Source organism: Leptosomus discolor, chromosome 5 (genome assembly GCF_034619465.1).
Source record: "Leptosomus discolor isolate bLepDis1 chromosome 5, bLepDis1.hap2, whole genome shotgun sequence".
NCBI classification, from domain to species: Eukaryota; Metazoa; Chordata; class Aves; order Leptosomiformes; family Leptosomidae; genus Leptosomus; species Leptosomus discolor.
The window spans coordinates 13,071,286-13,095,050 of record NC_141395.1 but is presented as its reverse complement, the minus strand read 5'-3'; the positions used below and the strand labels follow the sequence as shown (position 1 = coordinate 13,095,050).

General features: G+C 39.9%; 1 protein-coding gene across 1 annotated transcript in view; it reads left to right on the top strand.

Annotated features, from left to right (window-relative positions):
* The window catches only part of SLC49A4 (solute carrier family 49 member 4), a 65,102-nt gene that overhangs the window by 37,089 nt on the left and 4,248 nt on the right, over positions 1 to 23,765 (top strand). The window contains exons 4-7 of the mRNA XM_086465772.1: positions 1,416 to 1,545; positions 8,488 to 8,596; positions 9,215 to 9,282; positions 14,188 to 14,315. Coding sequence (XP_086321898.1) covers positions 1,416 to 1,545; positions 8,488 to 8,596; positions 9,215 to 9,282; positions 14,188 to 14,315 — 435 coding nt within the window. The remainder of the gene's footprint in view (positions 1 to 1,415; positions 1,546 to 8,487; positions 8,597 to 9,214; positions 9,283 to 14,187; positions 14,316 to 23,765) is intronic.

Sequence of the window (23,765 nt, the reverse complement as noted above, 5' to 3'; positions counted from 1 at the left end):
ATCTCAAAAACAATGTATACAAAGATAGAAATTAATCTGTTTTCTGGAGAACAGAAGAGATATAGTGAGAAGGTCTAGTAAAAGTGCCCTTGACCCTCAAAACGTGCAATTAGACCACAGCAGGAAAAGAGGCACCACATAATTCAAAATGAATCTTTTAGTATTTGATCGCAAAGAACGGCGTTGTCACAGTCCCGGTATGCCTTCAAATGAAATTTAGTGTAGACTTTTTTTCCATACACCAGATAGAAGCATTTATTTCCCTTCTCCATCTCCAGCTGATCCATTTAGGCTCCAAATGTTATTTACTTTTCAGTTTCCTGAATTTATTTTCTTCTGGTTTAGCAGAAGAGCTGGCAAAGTGCCATGTTCATATTGATTTATTAAAAAAGAGAAGAAAAAAGAAAATGAGCGCAATTGAGTATCCAGCTCTGCTGGAATTTATTTATGGTGTCGGTGAACATGTCTTTGTTATAAGATCACAGGTTCTTTTAAGATAACACACTTCAGCTATACATTTTTTCTCTCCAGCAGCAAAGAATCTTGTTTTCAAAGGGGATAGGAGAAATACTGGGATTGAGGACTGTGGAGAGCATGATATACATTGTAAAAGCCCTGTAAAACAAATTAATTAGACTGACTGCGGTTAGAGTTGTTTTCCCTCAGAATGTCTGATCATGGGGCTTGCTGAGTATTTTCTGTGAAGTGCTCATCACTTTGCAAGTTCAGGTCCAAATTTAAGCTATGAAGTTTTTCAAAGATCTAGAATACCTGCTGCTGAACAAGAGGAGCATCTGCAAACAGCTGTGTTCTTTCATTTTTCTCCCTGTTACCTGTGCTTTTTCTGTACCTGAGCCCTGGCTGCTCCTATGCTTTTCTCTTTATAGTCTGTTGCCACGTAATACTGTTTGTGTCCAAGATGCTGCCTTGCTTGACCTTTCATTTCCCTTCATTGCCCTGTGTGCTAGGTAATTGTCATTCCGTGCTCTGGAGCTTCCCCAGTCCCATCTGTTTAAAGTCTCCAGCATGCTGTTACCTGCACTGCCTTACTTCCATGGCGAGATAACATGGCCAAATCTTCGTAATACAGTTCTCTCTAAAGAGAAAAAGCAAAAGCCTTCCTTCTGTGTCACCAAGTTCTCCCTGTGTGAGCCTGGTCCTCTGCAGCTCCTGTCACTGGAATGGACTGCTGGTATTTCTCCATCTCATTGGTTCTTCATCTCAATTTGAAATCTTGCTTGGGGAGGAAAAAAGAAATTCTCCTTCAAGTTAGGGAGTTACGTTGTTGGGAGCAGTAAAGCACTTGTGGTGGGATTTATGTGTCTGAGGCTGGCTGATAACAATGGTGTACCAAAAGAAGTCTGTCAATGCTGACATCTGTTCTTGGTTTTGTTTTTCTCTGCCCTCTCGTTTAGAATTTGGAATGGTTTCACTGATATTTTCTGCAGCATTGGCCTATTTCCCCTCACGCCCTCCATTCCCTCCCAGCGTGGCTGCAGCGAGTCAGCGGCTCAGCTACAGGAGAAGTTTTTGCAGACTCTTAAGGTAGGTCCTCATTGGGTTTCCACTTCAAAGCAGATCAGCACCGAAACAAACACACACAAGTGTGCTTTAATCTTCTCATTGAGCAAACAAGTTGGTTTGTAGTACTTTTAAACAAAATAAAATTAAATATTAATGCTGAGACATAAAAAGATGCTAGCTGCTAAAACCAGACATTAAATTTTAAATCACTGGATATATCTCAAGCCTTCATGCCAGAGTCCTTCAGCACCAACACTGCTTTAGTCATCCTGTTAGCACGGCTTTTCTTATGCAATGCTTCTGTTACATCAGGTTACGCAGGATTGTTAACAATGTGTGTACTGCTATGTGTGAGATAACAATTAGCAACATGGGGGAAAACTAACTCATCAGCTGCTTTCTTCCATGCTTGTTATATTGCGATGAGTTTGGGGCTTGCTTGTCATTCAAAGGAGTATTCAGCTGCTTTCATTCAGACATGGGAGAAACAAATGAACTGAAACTGTTATATGATCTATTAAATCTCATTAATTATATGTTAAAATATGAAGTGGCAACAGGAGAAGTGTCTCCAGATGTGTTTCTGGACAGGTTCAAAGGTGAGCTAGTTTCCTTTAAATTTTTCTGTTTAAAAAAAAAAAAAACCAAACAGTTGTAAATGAAGTGACATCTCCAGCTTTGCAACTTCTCCCACTTGGGCTCCTTTGGTAAGACACAGTCCCACTCCCTTCAATGTCTTGTGTAAACGACTAATGTTAATGCTGAATAATTGTGAAGGCTTGTGATACTGCACAGGTGAACTTTCCGGGGCAAAGAACTGCTCCCATGGTACGGAGTATATCTGACTTTGCGGGGGGGCTTCAAACCCTTGCTGTAATTGTTTCATGGGTGATGTAGTGATAGGAGCTGAATCTGCGTACAAAGGGCTGCTTGAAACTTGAGCTTTAGGCATTTGGTTATTACAGACCTATTGTGGGCTGTACTTTCTAAAAGTGTATTTAGAGCCAGCAGAAACAACTCATCCCTTGTCATTGGAGTTTTTTTCTTTTGTTTTCGGAGGCTTTTGTTGCAGTCTCGGTGAGTAAATAGTTGACAAGATACTTAATCCTGTGTGTTCGTCCTGGAGCAGGCTGGCAGTTGGGAGAAGGTGTGAGTACAGCTGGCTAGTTAGTCTGCAAACTGACGTACTCAAGGTGTTAAAAAATAGCAGTTCCCTTAAGGACACTTAGCGCACACAATAATGCTGTTCGCACCCAAGCTGATGTGCGGTGAGACCCTGCCTGAGGGCTGTGTTGTGAAAATGTTGCTGTTGAACAGAAATCCAAACAGCAACTGACTCTACAGGTGAAATATAAAATTTCTGTTGACAGTACTCCATTTGGGAGCATTATAACCATTAGGTTCCTTGTTCAAAGTGTTGTAAACAGTGGACCTGAGATACTGGTAAGGTCAGGAGATAAGCAGCAATGCTGGCTTAACTATTCACAATCAGTGAAACTTAAGAAAACAAACTGGACAGTTAAATAAGCATCCGTAGTTTATAGTGTCTCCAAGAACCAAGAGGTTTTTTTTAAATGCGGTCAGGTAGATCATATCTCCCTTCCCTCTGGTCTTCATGCATTCTTCCGTGCTATCGCTTATCAAAGGCACTTCATTCTTCTGTACATGAAACAATCATCAGTTCATCATTAAACCCACTTATCTTGGGGACCCTTTCAGCAACAATCCATCAAGCAAGAGGGCTTTATAAAAGAAAATGGTATCTGCTGTGCTTCAAGAGAGATCTATCATCTGGTTTGTTAGGCTTCTAAGCTCTGTTACCTGCCTAGGCTTCATAATTCTTGGCACAGAGCGCCTTTCTTTTGACTTAATGGTGTAGACTGAAGGTAATCAGCTGATGAGTACTAAGAAATCATTATTTCCCTTTTTGCAGACTTACCCTCTGGTATAAGAACTGTGTGTAAGGCATTTAGGATGTGTGTGAGCTGGTGGCCTGACCCAACAACTATGCACCAAAAAACACTTGGGAGAATTGAGATGTTCATCATTTCCCTCTTCTCTTCCCCAGGCTGCAGTTTTATTACTTCAAAATAAAGCTGCATAGCAGAACTTTACCATTGAAGTAATTGACCTTTTTCCTTGGATGCCAAAGGGATCTATCATGTTCTTGCAACTCCCATACTCCTTCATGCCTTCAGGTCCTTGAGTCGTCACCTTCATGAGCTGCTTCTTGCAGAGCTGTGTTATACATATCTTCTTAGGGTCAACCATCCCCTGTATGCTGTTTTTTGGGACTTGCCTAGGAACTTGGTTCTTCCTCCTGTTTTGAGGATTCCTACTTCTGACAGATTATAACAATTAGCTGATCTCTGGTTATCTCCTGGTACCAACTCACTCAGCCTGCAGTGGGAGATGACAGATTAGTCATGGTTTGGGAGCTAAGCCCAAATCTTTTAACAGTCTATCACACGCTGTGACAAGTGTAGTTTGAATTTTCATTAGGAAAAGTACGGTGCCCTTTCTCAGTTTCTTGGGTGAAGCAAATATGACTTTATTTTCCCCTCCTATTTCAGAATATGCCACAAATTTCCATGGAAAAAATTCTAATACAAGTAAGTAGTTGATAAGTCTTAAAATCTGCATTAAGAAAACATGTCATGATTTTTGCTTTGAAGTGATTAGATGCTTTTAGCTGGTTATGTGCCTTTTATATTTTTAATGGTCTATGTAAGGAATTTTGAAATTTCATAACGGGGTTTTTGTGCATTGTTATTTCTTTAATGAAACTTCCATATGACATCACAACAACAAAAGGAGGTCTACGGAGAATCTTCATCCTTTGCTAGACAGAGGGGGAAACACAGCAACAAAGGATGAGGAAAAGGCTGAGGTGCTCAAAGCCTTCTTTGCCTCAGTCTTTAGTAGTACAACTAGTTGTTCCCTAGACACCCAGCCCCTTCAGCTCGAAGACAGGAAGCAGGGGTGGAATGTGGCCTTCACAATTAAAGAGGAAGTGGTCAGTGACCTACTACATCACTTAGATGCACACAAGTCTACGGGGCCAGATGGGCTACATCCAAGAGTACTGAAAGAGCTGGCGAATGTGCTCACCAGGCCTCTTTCCATCATCTACCAGAAGTCCTGGCTAAATAGAGAGGTCCCAGTGGACTGGAGAATAGCAAATGTGACACCCAAGACGGACAAATGTTACAAAAGAAAGGCCAAAAGGAGGATCTGGGAAACTACAGACCTGTCAGTCTGACCTTGGTGCCAGGGAAGGTCATGGAGCAGATCATCTTGAGTGCCATTGTAAGTCATTCACAGAACAACCAGGTGATCAGGCCCAGTCCGCATGGGTTTATAAAAGACAGTTCCTACTTAATGAACCTGATCTCCTTCTATGACAAGATGACCCACCTGATGGATGAGGGAGAGGCTGTGGATGTTGTTTACCTTGACCTCCGTATAGCATTCGACACTGTTTCCCATGGAATTCTAGTGAAGAAACTGGCTGCTCATGGCTTGGATGAGAATACACTCTGCTGGGTAAAACACTGGCTGGACAGCCAGGCCCAGAGGGTGGTGATCAATGGAGTTAAATCCAGCTGGTGGCCGGTCACAAGTGGTGTTCTGTAGCGGTCAGTCCTAGGGCCACTTCTGTTTAACATATTTATCAATGGTCTTGACGAAGGGATAGAATGCACCCTCAGTAAGTTTGCAGACAACAAGAAGTTAGGTGGGAGCGTTGATCTGCTTGAGGATAGGAAGGCTCTGCAGAGGCATCTGGACAGGCTGGATCAATGGGCCAAGGCCAACTGTACGAGCTTCAACAAGGCGAAGTGCTGGGTCCTGCACTTGGGCCACAACAACCCCACGCAGCACTACAGGCTTGGGGAGGAGTGGCTGGAAAGCTGCCCGGCAGAAAAGGACCTGGGGGTGCTGGTCGACAAGCGACTGAATATGAGTCAGCAGTGTGCCCAGGTGGCCAAAAAAGCCAGTGGCATCCTGGCTTGTATTAGCAATAGTGTGGCCAGCAGGAGTAGGGAGGTGATCGTCCTCCTGTACTCAGCATTGGTGAGGCCGCACCTCGAGTGCTGTGTTCAGTTTTGGGCACCTCACTATAGGAAAGACATTGAGGTGCCAGAGAGAGTGCAGAGAAGGGCAACAAAGACGGTGAAAGGCCTAGAGAATAAGTCTTATGAAGAGCAGCTGAGGGAACTGGAGCTATTTAGTCTTGAGAAAAGGTGGCTGAGGGGGGACCTTATTGTATTGCTCTCTACAACTACCTGAGAGGACACTGTAGAGAGGTAGGTGCTGGTCTCTTCTCACAGGTAATTAATGATAGAACAAGAGGGAACAGACTCAAGCTGCACCAGGGTAGGTTTAGGCTAGACATTAGGAAAAATTTTTCACTGAAAGCGTTGTCAGGCATTGGAATAGGCTGCCCAGGGAGGTGGTTGAGTCACCATCCCTTAATGTGTTTAAAGGTCGTTTAGATGTGGTGCTTGGCGATATGGTTTAGGGGTGTACTTGGTAGAGTAGGGCTGATGGTTGGACTCAGCGATCTTAAAGGTCTTTTCCAACCTGAATGATTCTATGACTCGATGATCACCATTCAGTGAGGGAGGCTGCTTGGAGTGTGCCTGATGTTAATAGGTGCTGTCAAAGTTATTCTGAAGATGGTGACTGGGTTTGATGGGGCTCCCCTTTGAACCAGCTCGTCTTAGATATTGTAGTGGCATTAACTAGGTTTCTGAAAAAACGGAAGAAAAAAGCCAATTCATATTCCAGCAGAATGGTTTAACAGAGGCTAATGCTGATATCCTGTCATGAGGGCTGATACGATGGAAAACAGTGTGGGTTCACCAACTGATGGTGTGACAGACAGCACGTTTTTCGGTTTTCAGTGGAGCAAGTGCAAAATTGCAAAAACAGATACAAATGACTGGAGCCATGAAAATCAAAGCTGCTACTTAAGATATATGTTGTAAATAGCTTTAGCACTTAATGTAGCCAGTGCTAGCTACTGCTGGAAAAGGGGACGGAATGACATCTAGTGATTGGTGCCGCTTTGTCACTGCCATGCACCCTTTCTCCTGGTCACCTTCCTTATTCTGGAGACTAGGCAGGGTGGCAGCCCCTGTCACTGGAGAATGTCATGATGCAGAGCTAGTTCTCTAGTATTGGTACTAGCAGTTGGACGTGGCACAGAGCAGCTATCCCACATGCCACTCTGTCTCATTGAGTTACAGAAGACAAATACGCCATAGGAGATCTCAGTCAAGTAAGTTACAAAGTACTCACACCGTCAAAAATAGCTCTTTAATGAAGACAAGTTTCAGATAGCCAAAGATTTTGAATATTAAGCAAGTGTTATTTTGGAAGAGTGCATTCAGACTTGCTCCGTCTTTGCAATCTGTGACATGGCTGTATAAAGTCCCTGCAAAATAGGCACTTTCCCTTTTATTTTATTCTACAGGTGTAGAATTAGCTTTTACATGGATAGTATTTGATAGCATCAGAAAGCCTGCCTTAAGAGGTGCAAAGATGATACAAGATAGACCAGGACAAGAGTATGGCATTCTTAAGAGAGGAAGAAAAGTTGTCAGGAAGACAGCAAAGGCTTTAGCATTCAGAGAAATACAAGCAATGCGTAGAAAAGCTGAAAGTTTGGGAGTTGTTTTTCTTTGCATTAAAAAATAAATCTGACATGAATGATATTGAAAGAGGAGAATATGTTCATATGATAGAAATGTGTTATTCAAGAGGAGGATGTGTGAAAAAGAACAGTGCAAAAAAATGCTGGCTGGTGTGCTGTGCATGGATCTTTTAGGGGAGTAAAACAGCATAAGCTGCAAACCTCTGAATGTTTTGGAGAGTATTTGAAGCTCTTTCTCTCCCTCTTGGCTTTCGTAACTGTGTGCTATCAAATTGCTGCTGCATGCCAAGGAACTGGTACTGATGAGGATCAATTTTATGTAAATTGTTTGGGAATGAGGGGAGGCACATTTTGTCATTCCTCAGATATCCCGTGGGATAACCTTGGAATCACTGTAAAATATCTTCACTTTAAAAATATCACTGTTGTAGAGTCCAAAGTATATTTTCTGGTTTTATTCCCAAATCGAAACATTTTTGAGGAAAAATTGCAAGTCAGTTAGCAAAGGTTTCGCATTGGCTTTCAGTTACAGGCAAGGGGGGGGGGGGTGGGAATTGGTGGTGGTATTTGTCTGCCAACTGCTGTTTAGCTGTGTATGATGAAGATGATGACACAGCTTTGACTGCTTCATCTTCGCTGAATACTGAAGGTTGAATAATTTTAATTGGGAGGAAAAAGCAAACACATTGACTATTTAGAGCAGAATATTATACTTGTCTCTGTTTTTTGACAGTTCAAACTGTCAAAATGTTCCACTCTTGCAACTGTACCCATCTCGTTCCCAGAGCTCTCCTGCCTTTCACCAAAATAAAGAGAAGTAAAACAGTAAAAAAAAAAAAAAACCAACAAAAAAAACCACAAACGCACAACTGCAGTTCAAAAAGTATCAAACTTTTGATTTTATTCTTGAAATAAACTTTTTGTCATTTAAATTAGTGCTTATTGTTCCTAACATACACTTAGGCTGGGTAGGTTGCTCGTGCAAGTGCATGGAAGAATTACTTGCGGAAATGAGAAACACATGAGCCCAGCATGTTACATAAATCTTTGAACTATGTGGAGAGACTGGCTTTTTTTATCATCACAGTGCTAAAGGCAGTAACATCTCAGCCACTGGAATGTCAGTGACATGGCCAGACACCTTTCTTGTTTTTCCTGGATCACTCCTTCTTCAGACCTCTGCTATTTTTCTTATTGGGCAGAATATAGACTCTAGGGTGGCATTTGTCATTTACTTCAGCAGCTAATCTTGGTGCCATTTCTAATATAAGCTACGGCTAATTGCACATGTTTTGTCTTCACAGCAATTTCCGATTCTTGATGATTGCTTTAGCCTATGCTATACCACTGGGTGTTTTCTCTGGCTGGTCCGGTGTTCTGGATTTGATATTAACACCAGTTCATGTAAGCCAAGTAAGTATCTCCTGACTGATAATCAGCAGCTATTTTGTAAGTAGCATGTTTTTATTTTGCACTAGCATACCATTTTTTCAGGTTCATATGTTTAAGCTGCTTTTAATACATAGGGACACCTTTTCTCCTGAAATAAACTGTGGCTTTGGCATCCCAAACTGTCACGATTCTCCCTACTGACTCTCTGTCAGCAGTGGATATTTCCAGAACCGTACACACCTTTTGACAAGGAAGAAGCAGGTAACCAAACAGGAGTATTGTTGGCTGCTGCACCTTCAGTAAAAGAAAATCATGTTTACCAGGTAGAAAAATGACCTGGAGAGAAGAAAGTTTCTAAGCTTTTGATACAGTATTATAAAAATCCAGAGGACTTTGCTCATTCTATAAAGAGAGGTCACATTTAGGGCATAGGCTACTTAGTCATACTTTCTTTTAGTGAATTTATTTCCTTTTGGATATCCTAGAAAAAGTCTTGCAATTCAGATTGTTGTCAGGGGCTCTTGCTAGCAGTTTGCAGCACCTGCACACCATTTGTTGTGAAAGTAACATCTTATCATCTTATTTTCTCAGCTTTAATGTATTTCTCTGTTTTGTTTTGTTTTGTTTTTTTCCTGTCAGGTAGATGCAGGCTGGATTGGATTTTGGTCTATAGTTGGAGGTTGTGTGGTTGGCATAGCAATGGCAAGGTAGGAATAATTACAGGTTTTTCTCCATTTCTTCAACTGTGACTGTCATTTATTCTGTTAATAATGTAACTTGTTTTCTCTCATCTTCTATAAACTTGAAAAGGAAGATGCATTCTGGGGTTATGATGCGTTTCTTGTAGAGCAATAATGTGTATATTCCACGGTAGTAGTTGCTGGGCGTTGAGAACTCGTGTGTGTATACCTCAGTTTGGCAAGTCGAGTGCTTCCTGTGTGCTCCTTTTAAACACAGTTCTTGTGAATTCAGCTGCCCGATATGAGGGAGAACCTGTTGTAGCACATTTGGAAAGCAGTGAAGAAATTACTGTCTGTCTCCTTCAGTCAGCACTTTGGGGCATACTGATTCCTGAAGGGATATTGGGAATGTAGCGCAGGCAGCCTACCCACAGTTCCTCCACAGAGAAATTCGTCTGGGCCCATTTTGGCCAGGTTACTAGACTCCTATATGGCCTAACTATTTTTTTGCTGTACTGCTGTGGTTGTACCTGTGCTTTTTATATTTCCAAACTCTGGCCACCATGAATGCTGATGACACGGGGAGTGGAAAAGCAAGAAATGGATTGCCCTTCCAAAAGTCTGTTGCTTTTTCTTCATTGAGATGCCCTTTAAAAAAAAGGGTGGGAGAGGGAGAAAAAGTCTTTCAGGAGGTACTTAAGCAGTGAGTTTATAAATGTAATTAAAAGCCATCGCATGTTCCCGTTGCATGGGGATATCTAAGCATCGTCCTGGCTCCTCCATATCTACTCTTAGACTCCAGTTCTGGACTGTGTTTAGCACAAGTGCAGGGGTCTGTCGTCGTTACAGTTATTGTGGGATTGTAGACCCGGAGAGGCATCTTTTTAGGACAGAAATTTAAGCTTTTTTTTTTTTTTTTTCCACTTGCTGTGCATCATCAGAGTACACAATGCATAAAGAAATGTGAGGTTTCTCATCCTGACATTCTGCAGGCTGCCTAGCAACTGCGATGGAGGGAGAGGAAAAAAACTCCTGACCTAAGGAAAAGAATCAAGCACTTCTCTCCCGTCCGCTCCAGATGCAGGCCAAAGGACTTAATCTGTTGAAACAAAGTTCGCATCTTGATTCCTCTAAAAAGAGTTGCTTTTGATTAGCTAAGTTCAGGTACGAGGTTTTCTCTCTTAAGACAGGTAGATGTTTAAAAGCAGCTGCTGTAAATGGCACAGATGCTGGAGCAGGTTACATGCTGAAGTAGGTGGTGTGCCAGTTTAATCTTTTCCATCATGAGTTAACCTCTGGTATATTTGCAACCTTTCAGTAGTAGAGGGGGCACCCTTCGCAGCTCACTTAACTTTGCTAGGAGAGAATCTGCTGACTCAGTGCCAACATGCAAATCTCAGTCTTTATGGTAGATTAATTTATTTAATATATTGCCTGGGTTAAGTTTCAGGAAATGCTGACAGTCTCTTTAACTGCTTCAAAATTGATTTCAGGCCTTGTTGACTGCCAGTATTTTGTAGCATTCAGAGCTTTGCTTTTGAGTGAATTAAAAAAATACCAACAGTCTGTCTCCAAATATGTCTTTCTAACTTGGGCGATACACAGTTCAAATGGGAGGGTTTGCATACAGAAAGGGAGGGAGGAGGTGATTTGTCACTCCTGATGGATGACTCTCTCTCCTAGGCCTATTCAGCATTTATCTGTATAGAGTTGAATCAATGACGAGTCTGACTGTAATCTGCTGAAAGTTGTAATTAGGAAAATTAAGTAATGATTCTTGTCAAGGCTGACAAGTTGATGTATTTCAGTGTCAGAACTGTGATTTGCCAAGCAAGCAGCTCTCTTTCTTAAGCACCTCTCAAGAAGCTGTTGATTTTGGGGGGTGTGTGTGTCCCCCTTTTTTTTTTTTTCCTGCTAATTTATCAAAGCAAAACTGTAGCAGTTTAGGAATTTGCTCCTTCCGTTTTTGACAATGCAGATTCTATCGTTTAGAACTGTAATAACACGAGTCTTGCCCTGGAACATTTGGTCCTGCACATCACTGTAGGTGTTAAATCATCTACGTTTAAAGTAATGCCCAGTTTGGAAATTTGTTTATCTATCTCCTTTTCAAAATGGTGCAAGTTTTCCTCAGCACAATACGTAAATCCTCCTGCTCTCCAACCACTGCTGTCCTGGTAGCCGTGGACTTAGATATGTTTAACTAATTTGTGTGATGCATTTTTATAATTGAAAAGCCTGGGCTATTTTGGGCAGCTGGCAGGTGCTGTACATTTTGCTGGCAGCTTCAAATGATATTGGTTTGAAGAAAAGCAGTGTCAAAGAGCAACATTCATATCATTGCATGGAAACATAAATCTATTCCCTTTTCTCAGATTATTTTTTTTTCCATGTTTGCTAATGATCATAGATATTTCTGAGGTTTTGTCCTCCACAGCTCTGCTTTTAACCTGCAGTGTAGTCAAAATGCTGAAACTTTACGACGTGGTGATAATTTCCCTAGCAACAGACAGTGTTGTCAGCAGCACAGGTTTGTGATTTGAACTGTAGCATCCAGCCTAGGGCTGGATTTGCTGCGTTGCGGGAGGCTGGTACCAGCAGTAGGCTCAGAGGTCTTTGGATAAGTATATAGCTTCTCTCCTGGTGTGCCTACTTTTTTAGCAGCTACAGATGACATCTCTTTACATGCCAGATGATGAAGAAGGATTTAAACAGAACGGAGGGTTTTGAAAGCATCTACTGGGGTCAGAGGATAAAAATAATTTTTCTCATTTTTTGATTGACACAAATATTCTGAAGTGTTGAGTAGATTTAGAATCTTCTTTATTCTTTTGTAAGCTAGACAAGAAACAGAAGTCCCTCAATTACAGAGTTCAGGCTAGTTTGCTATGTCATTTTTTCCCATTATTTCTGTTGCTGGCTGAATTCAGTAGCGGCATAAACCTTTAAGTCTGTATTTGACCCTTCTGGAGTCCTGTGATAGCCGAGAGCTCCTTGGAGCACACTGCTACCACTGAATACTCAAACCAGGGTCTTTGTGTCAAAAAGAGTTGCAGCTGCTCAGTAAAGATAGATATTTGCTCCACTTCACTGTCTCAAATGGTTTAGTTGCATGTCATCCTCCCATCCCCACATACCTCTGGTGATAGGGTAGAGCTAGAGGACCCCCTAGAGATCCCTTCCAGACCTGTTGTCTGTGAATGTCCCTTCCTGAAGGCTGATCTTTCTCACAGTGTTTCATTAGGTGGGATATACTTAACTGGCCTTGTCTGTAAGGAGGGGGAATAGTGATGTTGTCTGCCAACAAGCAAAGCAGGGAGTCTCTGTGGAAGAAGCCGAAAGTCTGCACTTTGAGATGCTTCTGTGAAGCTTTTAAAATTGCTGATTTTGACCCCCGTGATCCCAAAGAATAATTAAAGAAACTGGCAAACCACTGAGAAGAGGTGATCCTGATTGCTGGATTTGGATTGTCAGAAAAAACAACAGTAGCAGCTAACCTCTGACTGTTTAGATTAATGCTTAAGCCACTTGAACACTGCAGTCATAAACTTTTAAGATTATATGCAGCATTGATCTACCGCTACTGCATATTGAATTATTTGCTGCTAAATTCAATATGGAATTAAAGCACAGGGAGAATCAAAATAAGTAGTGGGGGGTTTTGGCTTGGGTTTTGGGGTTTTTTTTTGATTGCATTACCCTTAACATCTCTTCAGTATGTGTGGTGCCGAGGTTCCCAGTTCTCAAAATGTTGGTAGTGTTATCTGTTTTATCAAGTAAGCTATAAGGTATCTACCTGTAAAAAGATCTTTGTCAGGGCAGAGAAGGCAGTTAGCTGACAGACGGACAGATTTCATAATAGACCAACCTAGATGAATTGTGCTGCTCTTAGCCTAATCGAGGTAGGAGGCTATGAGGGCAGAAGACATTCTTGAGACATACATACCTAACTAGTCTGGCCTGAAATCACATCTCCTAAGCAGGAGATTACAGAAAATTACTAGTGGATAGATGACATTGCCTTTTCTAATGTAACTTTTTAGTAGCTGTGTTGAAATCCGTTTTGAAAAGAGCAGTTGCACTGATAATTATGCCATGTGAGCACTGCTCAAATGCATTCTGTCTCCTTGAAAGAAAAAGGAAAAAGGATGAAAAAAGCAATTGTACCATCAGGTGGTATAGAGATCGTATTTCCCTCTGTATAACAGCCAGACTGCCCAAGGACTCGTGGGTCTGTCTTCCCCCAGACTGTCAGTGGGGGCATGTAGGAGAGGATGGCACCAAGCTCTTGGTTTCTGGAACGTTTCAACCCAAAACAGCCACCGGTAGAGTGACCACCTATGTAGAGTTCTTGCTTTGCCTAAGCCACCAAGAGCTTCATCACCAATGCATCCGAGGGTTCAGAAGCTGTTCCTTGTCATCTTCGATCTAGGGATTCTGGTATTTGGAGTGTTGTCGTTTCCCACAGGAATGAATCTTGACACTTAACTATGTCTTGAATGAAATGCAGCAGCTCCTCATATGCTAATTGAGTGGTGTGTCTGCCAAGGGAGACTGGCAAATGCTGACAAAACGGCGATGTAAGTAGTGGTGTGATGTTGTGTCCAACAAATGCAGAAGTAAAAAAAAAAAAAAAAAAACAAAACCCTTCCTGTATACCAAGTGTTTTCAATTGATGCCTTGAGAATTGTTCTGGTTTGGTTTTTAATTTTGTGACAGCTAAAAATTCCGTGGCTCTTCAGCTTGACAGCTAGGAATACCATTCTATAAAACTGCCTTTTTTGTATTTCTGAAAATGAGAAACGATTTTTAAATTGTTTTTATAGTCTCCAGAATGTTTAATGAGAATCTACTGAATTAATTGTCAAGCATCACATTTAAATAATGTGAAAATCAGCATTTGTACTGCTCTGATCTGTGCTTTTATTTTAGATTTGCAGATTTTATCAGGGGCATGCTGAAGTTTATACTGCTGCTGCTTTTATCTGGAGCAACGTTAGCATCAACCTGGTTCACTCTCACCTGTCTAACTAGTGTCACTCATCTGCCTTTAACCACAGGTATCGACAATGATTGTAATTCCTATTATTTATAATCAGTATTGTAGGCAAATATTTGCAGTCTTAAATCAACTGTAGTATAACATGGTTTGGTATATTTAGTAATAACGTAGTTTTACCAAGACAAAAAAAAAAAAAAAAAGGTTTAGAAAACCCATTGAATCTGAAATATTTTTACCAGCTTTGAATAACTCCATAAAAAGATGAAAAACTAACAAAACCCAATAGTAAGAACCCAGAACATACATATAAAATTGATTTGGGGACTGAGTCTTTTTCTGATTCGAGTGTTTTGGAATAACAGAGGTGAGACATAAACCAAGAAGAATCAGATGAATGGCAGTAGCATTGTGTGTAAGAAACAGTGACATGTCTCGGAATTTAGGGTTTTGAAACTTACCTTAATTATTGGAGACACATAGTGCGGTTCAAACCAAGGTGACCCATAGTGTTTTCAGCCATCTAAATCTATCCTTGCACTGTGCTGTCCTCTTTTTTGCACCTGCATGCAGGTTCAGGGAACTCTTCCAGCCCAAAATTAACTCAGCCTGCATCTCAAAACGACAGGAAAAAAGCTGTTGGCAGGAGTGGGGGGACAAAGCTCAGAGGTCTACTCAAGCTGCCAGTGAGCTATACCCTTAGTTGAAAATTAGCACTGCTTAGTTTAAAAATCTCTCCTTCACCTTGCTGTCTGCACAAATTCCACCTGTGATTTCTTCAACAGAGTAATGAGTTACAGTAAAACTAAGCCATTGAGATATTTAAAAATACATATTTATTAAAGAATTCTGTAAACCCATTTTACATGAAGTGCCATCTTTGTTAGAGGCAAGCTTATGCCTTATAGGAGAACTGAAGATTGGTTTTTTCCCATTTTTTAGTAAAGAGTTTGGTGTGGAGAGTAGTGAATAAAATATTGTTTTACTCAAATTAACTTTGAGTTTCAGTAAGTGTCCTTGGTGCATTTCATATGTCACAACTATAAACTAAAGTGGGTACAGCAAATTGAAATACATGATCAATTCAGGAGAAACACCATCTGGATGGATAGGTCAAATTTGTGATTTATCTTGAAATGTCAACTTTTTAAAAAAAATTCTGCTTAAATAAAACGTAATTTAATCAATAAACAAATCAAATTTCATGGTGGCTATCGTCATGCCAAATGACTACACTCTTCCATCAAAACTAAAATAAGTGCAATAAAAGCTTATTTCTTGTGCTTGCCTGCCTCATCACTACAAGCCTGCAGTAATGTGAATTTTTACAGTAACTCTATCCTCTGAATTGATGCAACCAGCTAAACACATAAACTTCCCTTCAAGTCTATGCATAAGAATGAAGCAGAGACGTTTCAAGAAGTGAAAGGCATTATGTGTGTACTCGCCAGTGATCCAAAACAAAAGTGATGGAGCTCTGTCTCTCATTGCATTTTTTTGTCAAGAACGAGGCATGCAACATAGGTTCTAGAAGAATTCCTGCTTGTTTATCGCATCTGGGTGCATTATGGTGGTTTGTTTGGAAAGGTGAACCACTGTCAGGTATGTAAGGTATTTGGGGTTTGATATAAAGTATCCTAAATTAGCATCCCTTGATAAAAATCTATGGATTGGGTTGTTCAGTTACTGGTTCTTTTAAAATAGATGATTCCTTAGGCTGAGTTGTAAATTATATTTTAGCATTTTCTGTGCTGTTCTTATATGTGTCACTGTAAATGTTGAACTCTTTTCTATAGAACACAAGTTTGTTTTGAATAGAAATGCCAGCAATATGGTGCATTCCTCAAAAAAAGGCAAACTAAATGTTTAAACTTCATAGATAGGCAGGGAGGGAGGTTCAAATCAGCTTTTTCTCGTTAAAGTTGATATAAAATAGATGTAATGTGCCTGTTCAATTTAGAACCTTGTACACAGAAAAGCAGTGGTATATCTTTATGAAATATGCTGTTATGGATGAAAACACAAGCTATTTAGGCTAATTTATAGGACTTCATGCTAGATAATTTCTCGATGTAATGATGGAATGTGATGACCTCTGCATTCCACAGTAATTGGGAGAAACAGTACATTTGAATTGATTTGGGCAAACCTTTTTTTTCTTCTTTTAATTAAAAATTCGAGATGTAGAGAATATCAGAGTATAACGGTAGGAGGTCAAATGCAGGCTGTTGGCTGGCCGCTTTGGAAAGTGGTTTGCAGTAGCAGGTTAAGGTGGAAGCCACTCTGCATACTGGACCAGTGTTGACAGTGGACTTTCAGGTAGTTATCCTCTGTGTGTTTTTGTAGGGCTGGAAGATGTGCAAAACCAAAGCAGCTATTATTGTGGGGTTGTTTCCTTTTTTCCTTTTCCTTTTCTCTTCCTTTCTTCCTCTCTTCCTTTCCTTTCTTCCTCTCTTCCTTTCCTTTCTTCCTCTCTTCCTTTCCTTTCTTCCTCTCTTCCTTTCCTTTCTTCCTCTCTTCCTTTCCTTTCTTCCTCTCTTCCTTTCCTTTCTTCCTCTCTTCCTTTCCTTTCTTCCTCTCTTCCTTTCCTTTTGAAGAAGCCCATGTAATGCTTTGTATCCCAGAGCTACTTTGCAGGCATCACTGAACACCAGTTACTGAACACTGAACGTTTGTGTTGCTGAGGACAACAAGGTTTGATATTGCCAGAAGGTTAATAGGCTCCTTGGCTTCTTCCTGTCCTGTGGCAAAGAGCACAAGTGTTAGGCTTGGTGGTGCTACAGAGCCAGTGATTGATCTTGGTCCACACGTTCAGCCTTACTCAAATGCTGAGGCAGAGCAAGCAGGGTTCAAAACTGACTGTTAAGGAGACTTGTGAGGGTGTGCATTTGATCTTGCAAGGAGGCTTTCCCTCCCAACCAACTCACTATTTTGTGAGGGGCTTCCCCTCTCCTCTCTTGCCCTGCCTCCAGTGTGGTTCTCTTGAGCAGGTCAGATGTCACCCTACAAAACCTCAAGCGTTGCTGTCTTCAGCAATACCTGGAAACTGCTAAGACATCCTGATGGACTGCTGGTACACTTCAAAAGGAGCTCTTCCATGGGACAGGACAGTCATTTTGATTCAGAAGCAAGACATCTCTTGGGAGGCTTTGTACTGGCCCGGGGGTTAAGGCAGGCTTCACGCTAGAGATGAAGGCTGGTTAGAGAATATCATCATCTGCATCATCTCACCTGGCAGCTGCTTGATCCGCAAATAAAGTTTGCAACCATAGGTAGATCTTGCCAGTGGTTTCCCCAGGTCCAAAAATAGTCTTTTCCTTTAGCATATGGATATCGTGTCGCATACCTGCTCCTTCCCCTCTTCTGAAAACCCTCTGCCTGTCCCTCACCTGATCTCCAGAAGAAGCACTCAGGTGGGAACATTTGCATGCCAGCAGGCTTTTGAAGTGCTAAAAAGATGAGAGAGTTTGGCCAATTATTCACCCTAAAGGAAAGGGAAGAAAATCTCTAAAGACTTGTCTTTAAAATACAAACAAACAACCTCCGTCTTTTAATCAGTATTCTTTGTAGCCGTTGTAGTTATGTCTGGTTTAAATATTGGGGGAGGAATTGTATTTGAAAAAATGGTCACAGCAAAATGTTTTTTCTTGCCCTTGTTTGTGTAATATTCTCCTAATGCCTTGTAAATAGGCACGACATCATCTAAAGATATTTCCTACAGAATGTAATTACTTAGAATGAGGACCTTTAATGCAGATATTAAAAATCAATGCCTGCTTTGTGTTTTCTTTAAATGATGCTGTTTAGCATTGTTTGTATTGTGTAATGCCTGCATTGCTTTGCATTATCATCGTATGCTCCGTTTTTCCTCCTGCCGCAGAGCAAGGCAAGTTTTCTGTCACTTCCTCACTTCTTAATATATATCCAAAAGACTTTATAGAAAGTGTATTTGGGGTCATGTGTATGAACTGTAACTGCTAGTGTGGGGAAAAAAAAATAAAGCAAGGCAATAATGATACAGTGCCATCATAGCTACTATATCATCTAAAACACCTCTCATCAGCTAATCACAGCTCTTAACCCGTGATTCTGGAATCGGTTTACATTTTAAGCAAGCTTGAATTTTCTTTTAAGAAATTTTAATTTTAATGTGTATTATTTGCATTTTTCAGCAAGTTTCAAAGACAATTTTATGTACACATTGAGCATTAAAATAGTTTTCTCCATTGAATTCCCAATGCAGCTGCTGATCTGTTTCTCTGTGCCAAGTCCATTGTTAGTTTGCTTTGTACTGAACTTCATTATGTGAATTTATGTACAATGGGATGCTCTGACCCAAAATAATTGTGTAAGGTATTGTAATGCCAGTTTCAGTATCTTGCTGCTTTGTATTGCTGGTAGTATCTCTGGATACAAATACTAGCATTTTCCAAAAATTGATATGCAACACCAGTTGCTTGCGGCTCAGATTGAATGTTTTCAGCATAGCACATCAAGAATATTCTAATATTTATGAGCACATTCAGCAGAATTTTGCTTTACAAACTCTTTTCTAGTGCTGCATGGCAGATAGCCGAATATGATGGCAACTCCATGAGCTGATGACTATATTTAGGTTAAGCAGTCTAGATGTTATTTTCAGGTTCAACAGATTGAACATTATAAACACATCTGTCTCCCTGTCCTCATCTACGAAGCACAGTATTGAAAAAGGAAGGTGTTAATTATTTAATACTGATGGTTTTATTCTTTGAGTTTAATTTCTTCACTTTAAACAAGGTGTGTTTGATACAAGGATAAGGCAGGGGGACCCAGAGGATAAAGCAGTGGCCTGAAAACATTTATTTTTCTAGCTTCAGCATGAACCTGCTTGTGGCTGTGGGTAAATCATTACCCCCACTCCTGTTGTGCTTTTCTCACTCATAGGATGGGATAATGACCTTTGTCTTCCTGAAGGCTTCTGTAAATCCACATATAGAAGAGTGCTTAAAGAACTAATTTAAGGGGTTTATTTAAAATCAGTTTAAAACCCCAATCCTAAGTAGTGTACAGTGCTTGAAATTTGGGAGGAGCATTTCAGGCATGAATATCTATAAATCTGGCCACTTTAAATATCCAGGCCTACCCCCTGGTTTGTTTTATTTTGAGGCTTACCAGTGTTTTCTTTACTCTTTAGTTCTCCAAAGTGAATACTCTGCTTTCAAAGTGAGTTCCACCTGCTTTTCACTTGGGAAGTCTATAGAACAAATCCGATTTGATCAGATTTTTGGTTACTTTCATAACTATATCATGAGATAAGAATTTGATCAGCGTGTGCTGGAATGGAAATCCAGGCAATGAAACATATTGATGTTATAAACGTGCACTACAGGGACATCCTTCTTCTATTGTGTTTTTTGTTCATATAAATGAATTACAGTAAAAATTACTGTCTTGTCTTGAGGCAGTCACATTTCTCATGGAAAAAATTAAGGGGGACTTCTTCCATGACTGTTCTTACCATGGCCAGTAACAAGAATTAAATTATAGGGAAATTTCATTCCACTTTAACAGACTTCAGAGAGTTTGGTAGGGACTGACTTTGAATTGTTCAGGTCATTCGTAGGCATACTAAAGTCAACAAAGCGTCCATCCACATGAGGCATTATCCTTTCATTTTGACATTTGGGTTACTGTTATAATAAGCAATAACAAAGTGCCCTGGATCTCTGTAGGTTTTGCTTTAAATTTTCTGTGGCACCTAAGATAACATATTCAGTTGTATTTACTTTCCTGTTTACCCATCTGAAATGTGTGAGTCTTGGCTCAGTTTGTCTGAGAAGAGAACTGTTAGAAAATGTACAGAGTTCAGGAGTTTCTGGCAGAGAACTTTGGAAGAAGATACTGTACCACCTGCTTGCACTTGATACTGCTTTAGAGTATCTGCATTTCCTTTGTAAATTTATCTGCAAAATACTTTTTTCTATTTTATTTTTAAAGAACTGGTACTATTTCATATTCTTTGTTAATGAATTTTAACAAGGTGTACGTGCCAATGGGTTGATAAGAACTATTTACATCGGTGGAGGTCCTTCCATTAATTTCATTTGGATTTGGATCAGGCTCTATAGTTTTACATTTAGGGATGGTATAATTTAAGAGTAAATTGCTAAACATGTTGCAGAATGTGACATGATGAAGCCTAGCTTGAGCCGCCTGCTGCGGCAGCTCCAGGCCAATTCTCTGAAGCAGCTGTGCTTCAGACGGGTGTTTTGCGTTTCCTGATCTTTTTGCAGTGGCCAACCTGAGAAATAGCTGCTTAATTCACACAGACATCTTTAAGACACGACATTAATCAAAATACTTTCAAGAAACCCCGCCCAGTGCCATTATTTATTGATGTCCACAGCTGCCGCTGCCTTGGGTACACAACTTTGCTCATAGCCTCATAGGCAGTTAATGTTAAAAGTTAAAGTTAATAAACCTTAGAAAAAGTGTTTCTTTATACTAATAGCATGACATGCTTCCCCAATGTATGCCTATCCAAGCTAGTTGTCCTTGTGAGGCTTTAGGACATAATATCAGCTTCTTGGTAAATCATTTCTTTCTTTTTTTTTTTTTTTTGATGTGTTTTTTGGGTGGGTTTTTTGGAGTGTTTTGTTGGGGTTTTTTTGTCAGCGCTTTCATACCCTTATGTTGATTTCCAATGACTGTCATCAAGATTGTCTTAATTGAAAAAAACAGTCGCTGTAACTTTAGCAGCTGTTCTTCTACAGTACAAAATCATGGTAATTGTTTGTATTCATTCAATGCAAGGTCTCTAATGGAAAGTAAATGGTCTCCTTTAATAGGTGCTGTTCTCCCTGTTGCAATATCTTGTTGCCCGTGAGCTGGAATATGAGGTGTGCTATTTAGTGTGTGAAATAAAAGGCAAAAAACAGTTTGGAACTCTTACTCAACTTATTCCTATAACTTTTTGCTGAAACTGCGTATCTTATCTTTGACTTTCTGTCTAGTTGACCAATTGGATTTGTGACTTAATTGCCAAGTTAATGGAATAAGCTTCTTTGTGTAGCACTCAGAAAGACCTGGATGATTTACAGAAACATGAAATAAAAAGTATTTTCCCATCACTACAATATGTACCCGTTAAGGGACATCTCCTTCACTTTCCAAGTGTCTTTTTGTGGTTTACCAGTTAAAAGCTATCATTTCCGCTAGATCTTAGAACTTAAATTGACATCTACTGGACGCAATATTCTGCCTGTCCTTTTACCTTGACATTTCTGCTTATTAGTTTCCAAATATATGTGTACATATAGATAGACCTTGTTTTATAAGCATTACCTGTGATTTCAGATGAGGTGTTGTCATTGGTATTCAGCTGGCAGCTTTCAGTGTGCACACATGAGGCAGGTAATACTTTGGAGAAAACCAAAAGTTAATGCTAAAGCTGCTTTGCTTAGGGTAGTATGGAAGTGAGGTGTGTGCCAGTGGGTGTATTTGCGTGACTGAAGCAAGCTGTTGTGACAAGGAGATGTAAGGGTGTAGTTTCTAAAGTACAGAGTTATTGCACTTGTTTGCTTACGGTCTGGTCTTCCTGATACATTTTAGAAGTGATGAGCAATGGTGTAACTCAACTAGCATATTTTAAGGTATCAGATTTATTTTGAAGGCTTTTATTTGTTTTATGGAAACTTTGATACCTACTGGATTGACTAAAATTTGAAGTCTTGATCTTTTAAATGGCTGCTAATCTTAGATGCATATTTTTGCCTTCTTCTCAAGTGAATCTAAGTTTCTGGAAATTATATGCCTAGAGATTTTCTTTATTCAGAGTCACATGATTCCCCTTTCCCGGCTGTTGCTCTTTATGGTTTCAGTCTTCCTGCAGAGATATTGCCTCTGGCACTTGCTGCACCCAGCTCCCCTTTTGATGATGCTGTTGTGGCTTTCAGCAGCTTCACAACTATTTCCACTGTTTGAGTTTCTGATACAGAATTACAGCTGGCTACCACCTTCTTTTCTTTCAGGAAAGTTCTGAAAATGTTCTCTAGAAGTTACAAGTAGTTATCTATAGATATCTTCAATTGAGTGTGGTGAGGGGCAGATGTTCATTTGTCTTAAGAGATACTTCTGTTTAGTTTGCTTGTTGGTTTCTCAAGCCAACACACAAATTTCAAATAGCTGAGTGTGTTTGGATTTGCTGGCTACACCTGATAGCAGTTAGAGACAGTCAGAGCAATACACAGTGGTGTTTGAGGTAAACAGGAGTTTAAAGAGACATTCATGAAATTTTAAATACAGGTAAGGACTTGCAGCAAAAGTCTTTGGATCTTGTGACTAGGGAATCAGTTCTTCAGTGTTATCTAGAGGAGCCCATTAGGAAGAGCATCCGAATAGTGGTTTGGTTTTTTCCCTTCCTCTCTGATGGCTCTTGAACACACCTTGCATCAATTTCTTTGACTTTTATTTTGCAGTTCATAATAAGAGACTTCGAGAGCTGGAAAAGTTACCGTGGTTTACTTGTTCTTTTTTGTCTTAACAACTCAGAACATTCTGGTATTTTTTTTTAAAAAAAAAAAAGCAGGGGCCAGCTGTGTCTCCTGAAGTCATGCCATCTGTATCATCTTTCTGGCTGGGACTTCTGTCCTCTTTTTTTCCTGTCCAGGCAAATCCTCTGTAGAGAAAGAAATGTGTCTTTGTGCCTTGGAAGCCAACCACATCAAACAGAGGATCTGATAAATAGCCCTTTCTGATTCTTAATGCTTTTATCTCTTTTCCATGATTCTTCATATTTTAAGAAATGGTGATTTTTCTAATTTATTTTTTTTTAAGCTGGAAGCTTCCTATTTTCTAACAGTTTCTCAACTGGAAGCTTGAGCAATGCTTAACAGAAGATGAAGCAGAGCAGTTTCAGTTCTCCCCTTTCCAAGACAGAAAAACGTAAATTAATCTGAAAATGCAGTTTCTATTTTATATAAACATATATATCTGTATGAAAAAAAAATTGTCTAAGGTTTTTGTACCATACTGCAGTGGAAAGATGCTATAAATAATTTCCCTATGACTTGGCAACACTTTTGTATCTGAAAATTTTTTCTTTACATTTTTCTTGTCACTTTGGTGGAAACCTCAGAAATCATTCCAGACTTTTCTTTTTTTCCCAAGCCTTCTGGCCATTACCTTATACTTTCTACTTGATCAGTAACCTCAGACTGTTGAGGCTGATGGTCAGGAAATCTTCCCCTTCCCAAGACAGCACTCAGCAAAGACATTTACATTTCTAAATAGGTACTAAATTCTTAAATTTTCTTTTCTTTTTTCAGTAATAGGTATAATAGGTTTATTAATTGATAATATAGGTATATTAAGCGTCTATATTAAGTTATTAAGCACTGTAAAGTATTTGGCAGTGCCAGAAATTGTAGAACAAAATACCTGAGGCTACTGAAGAAATGTCTTTATTCTTCTGTTGATTCATCCAAGAAAAATAATTTGTTGTGCAGCGGTGAATATTATCAAATATGTC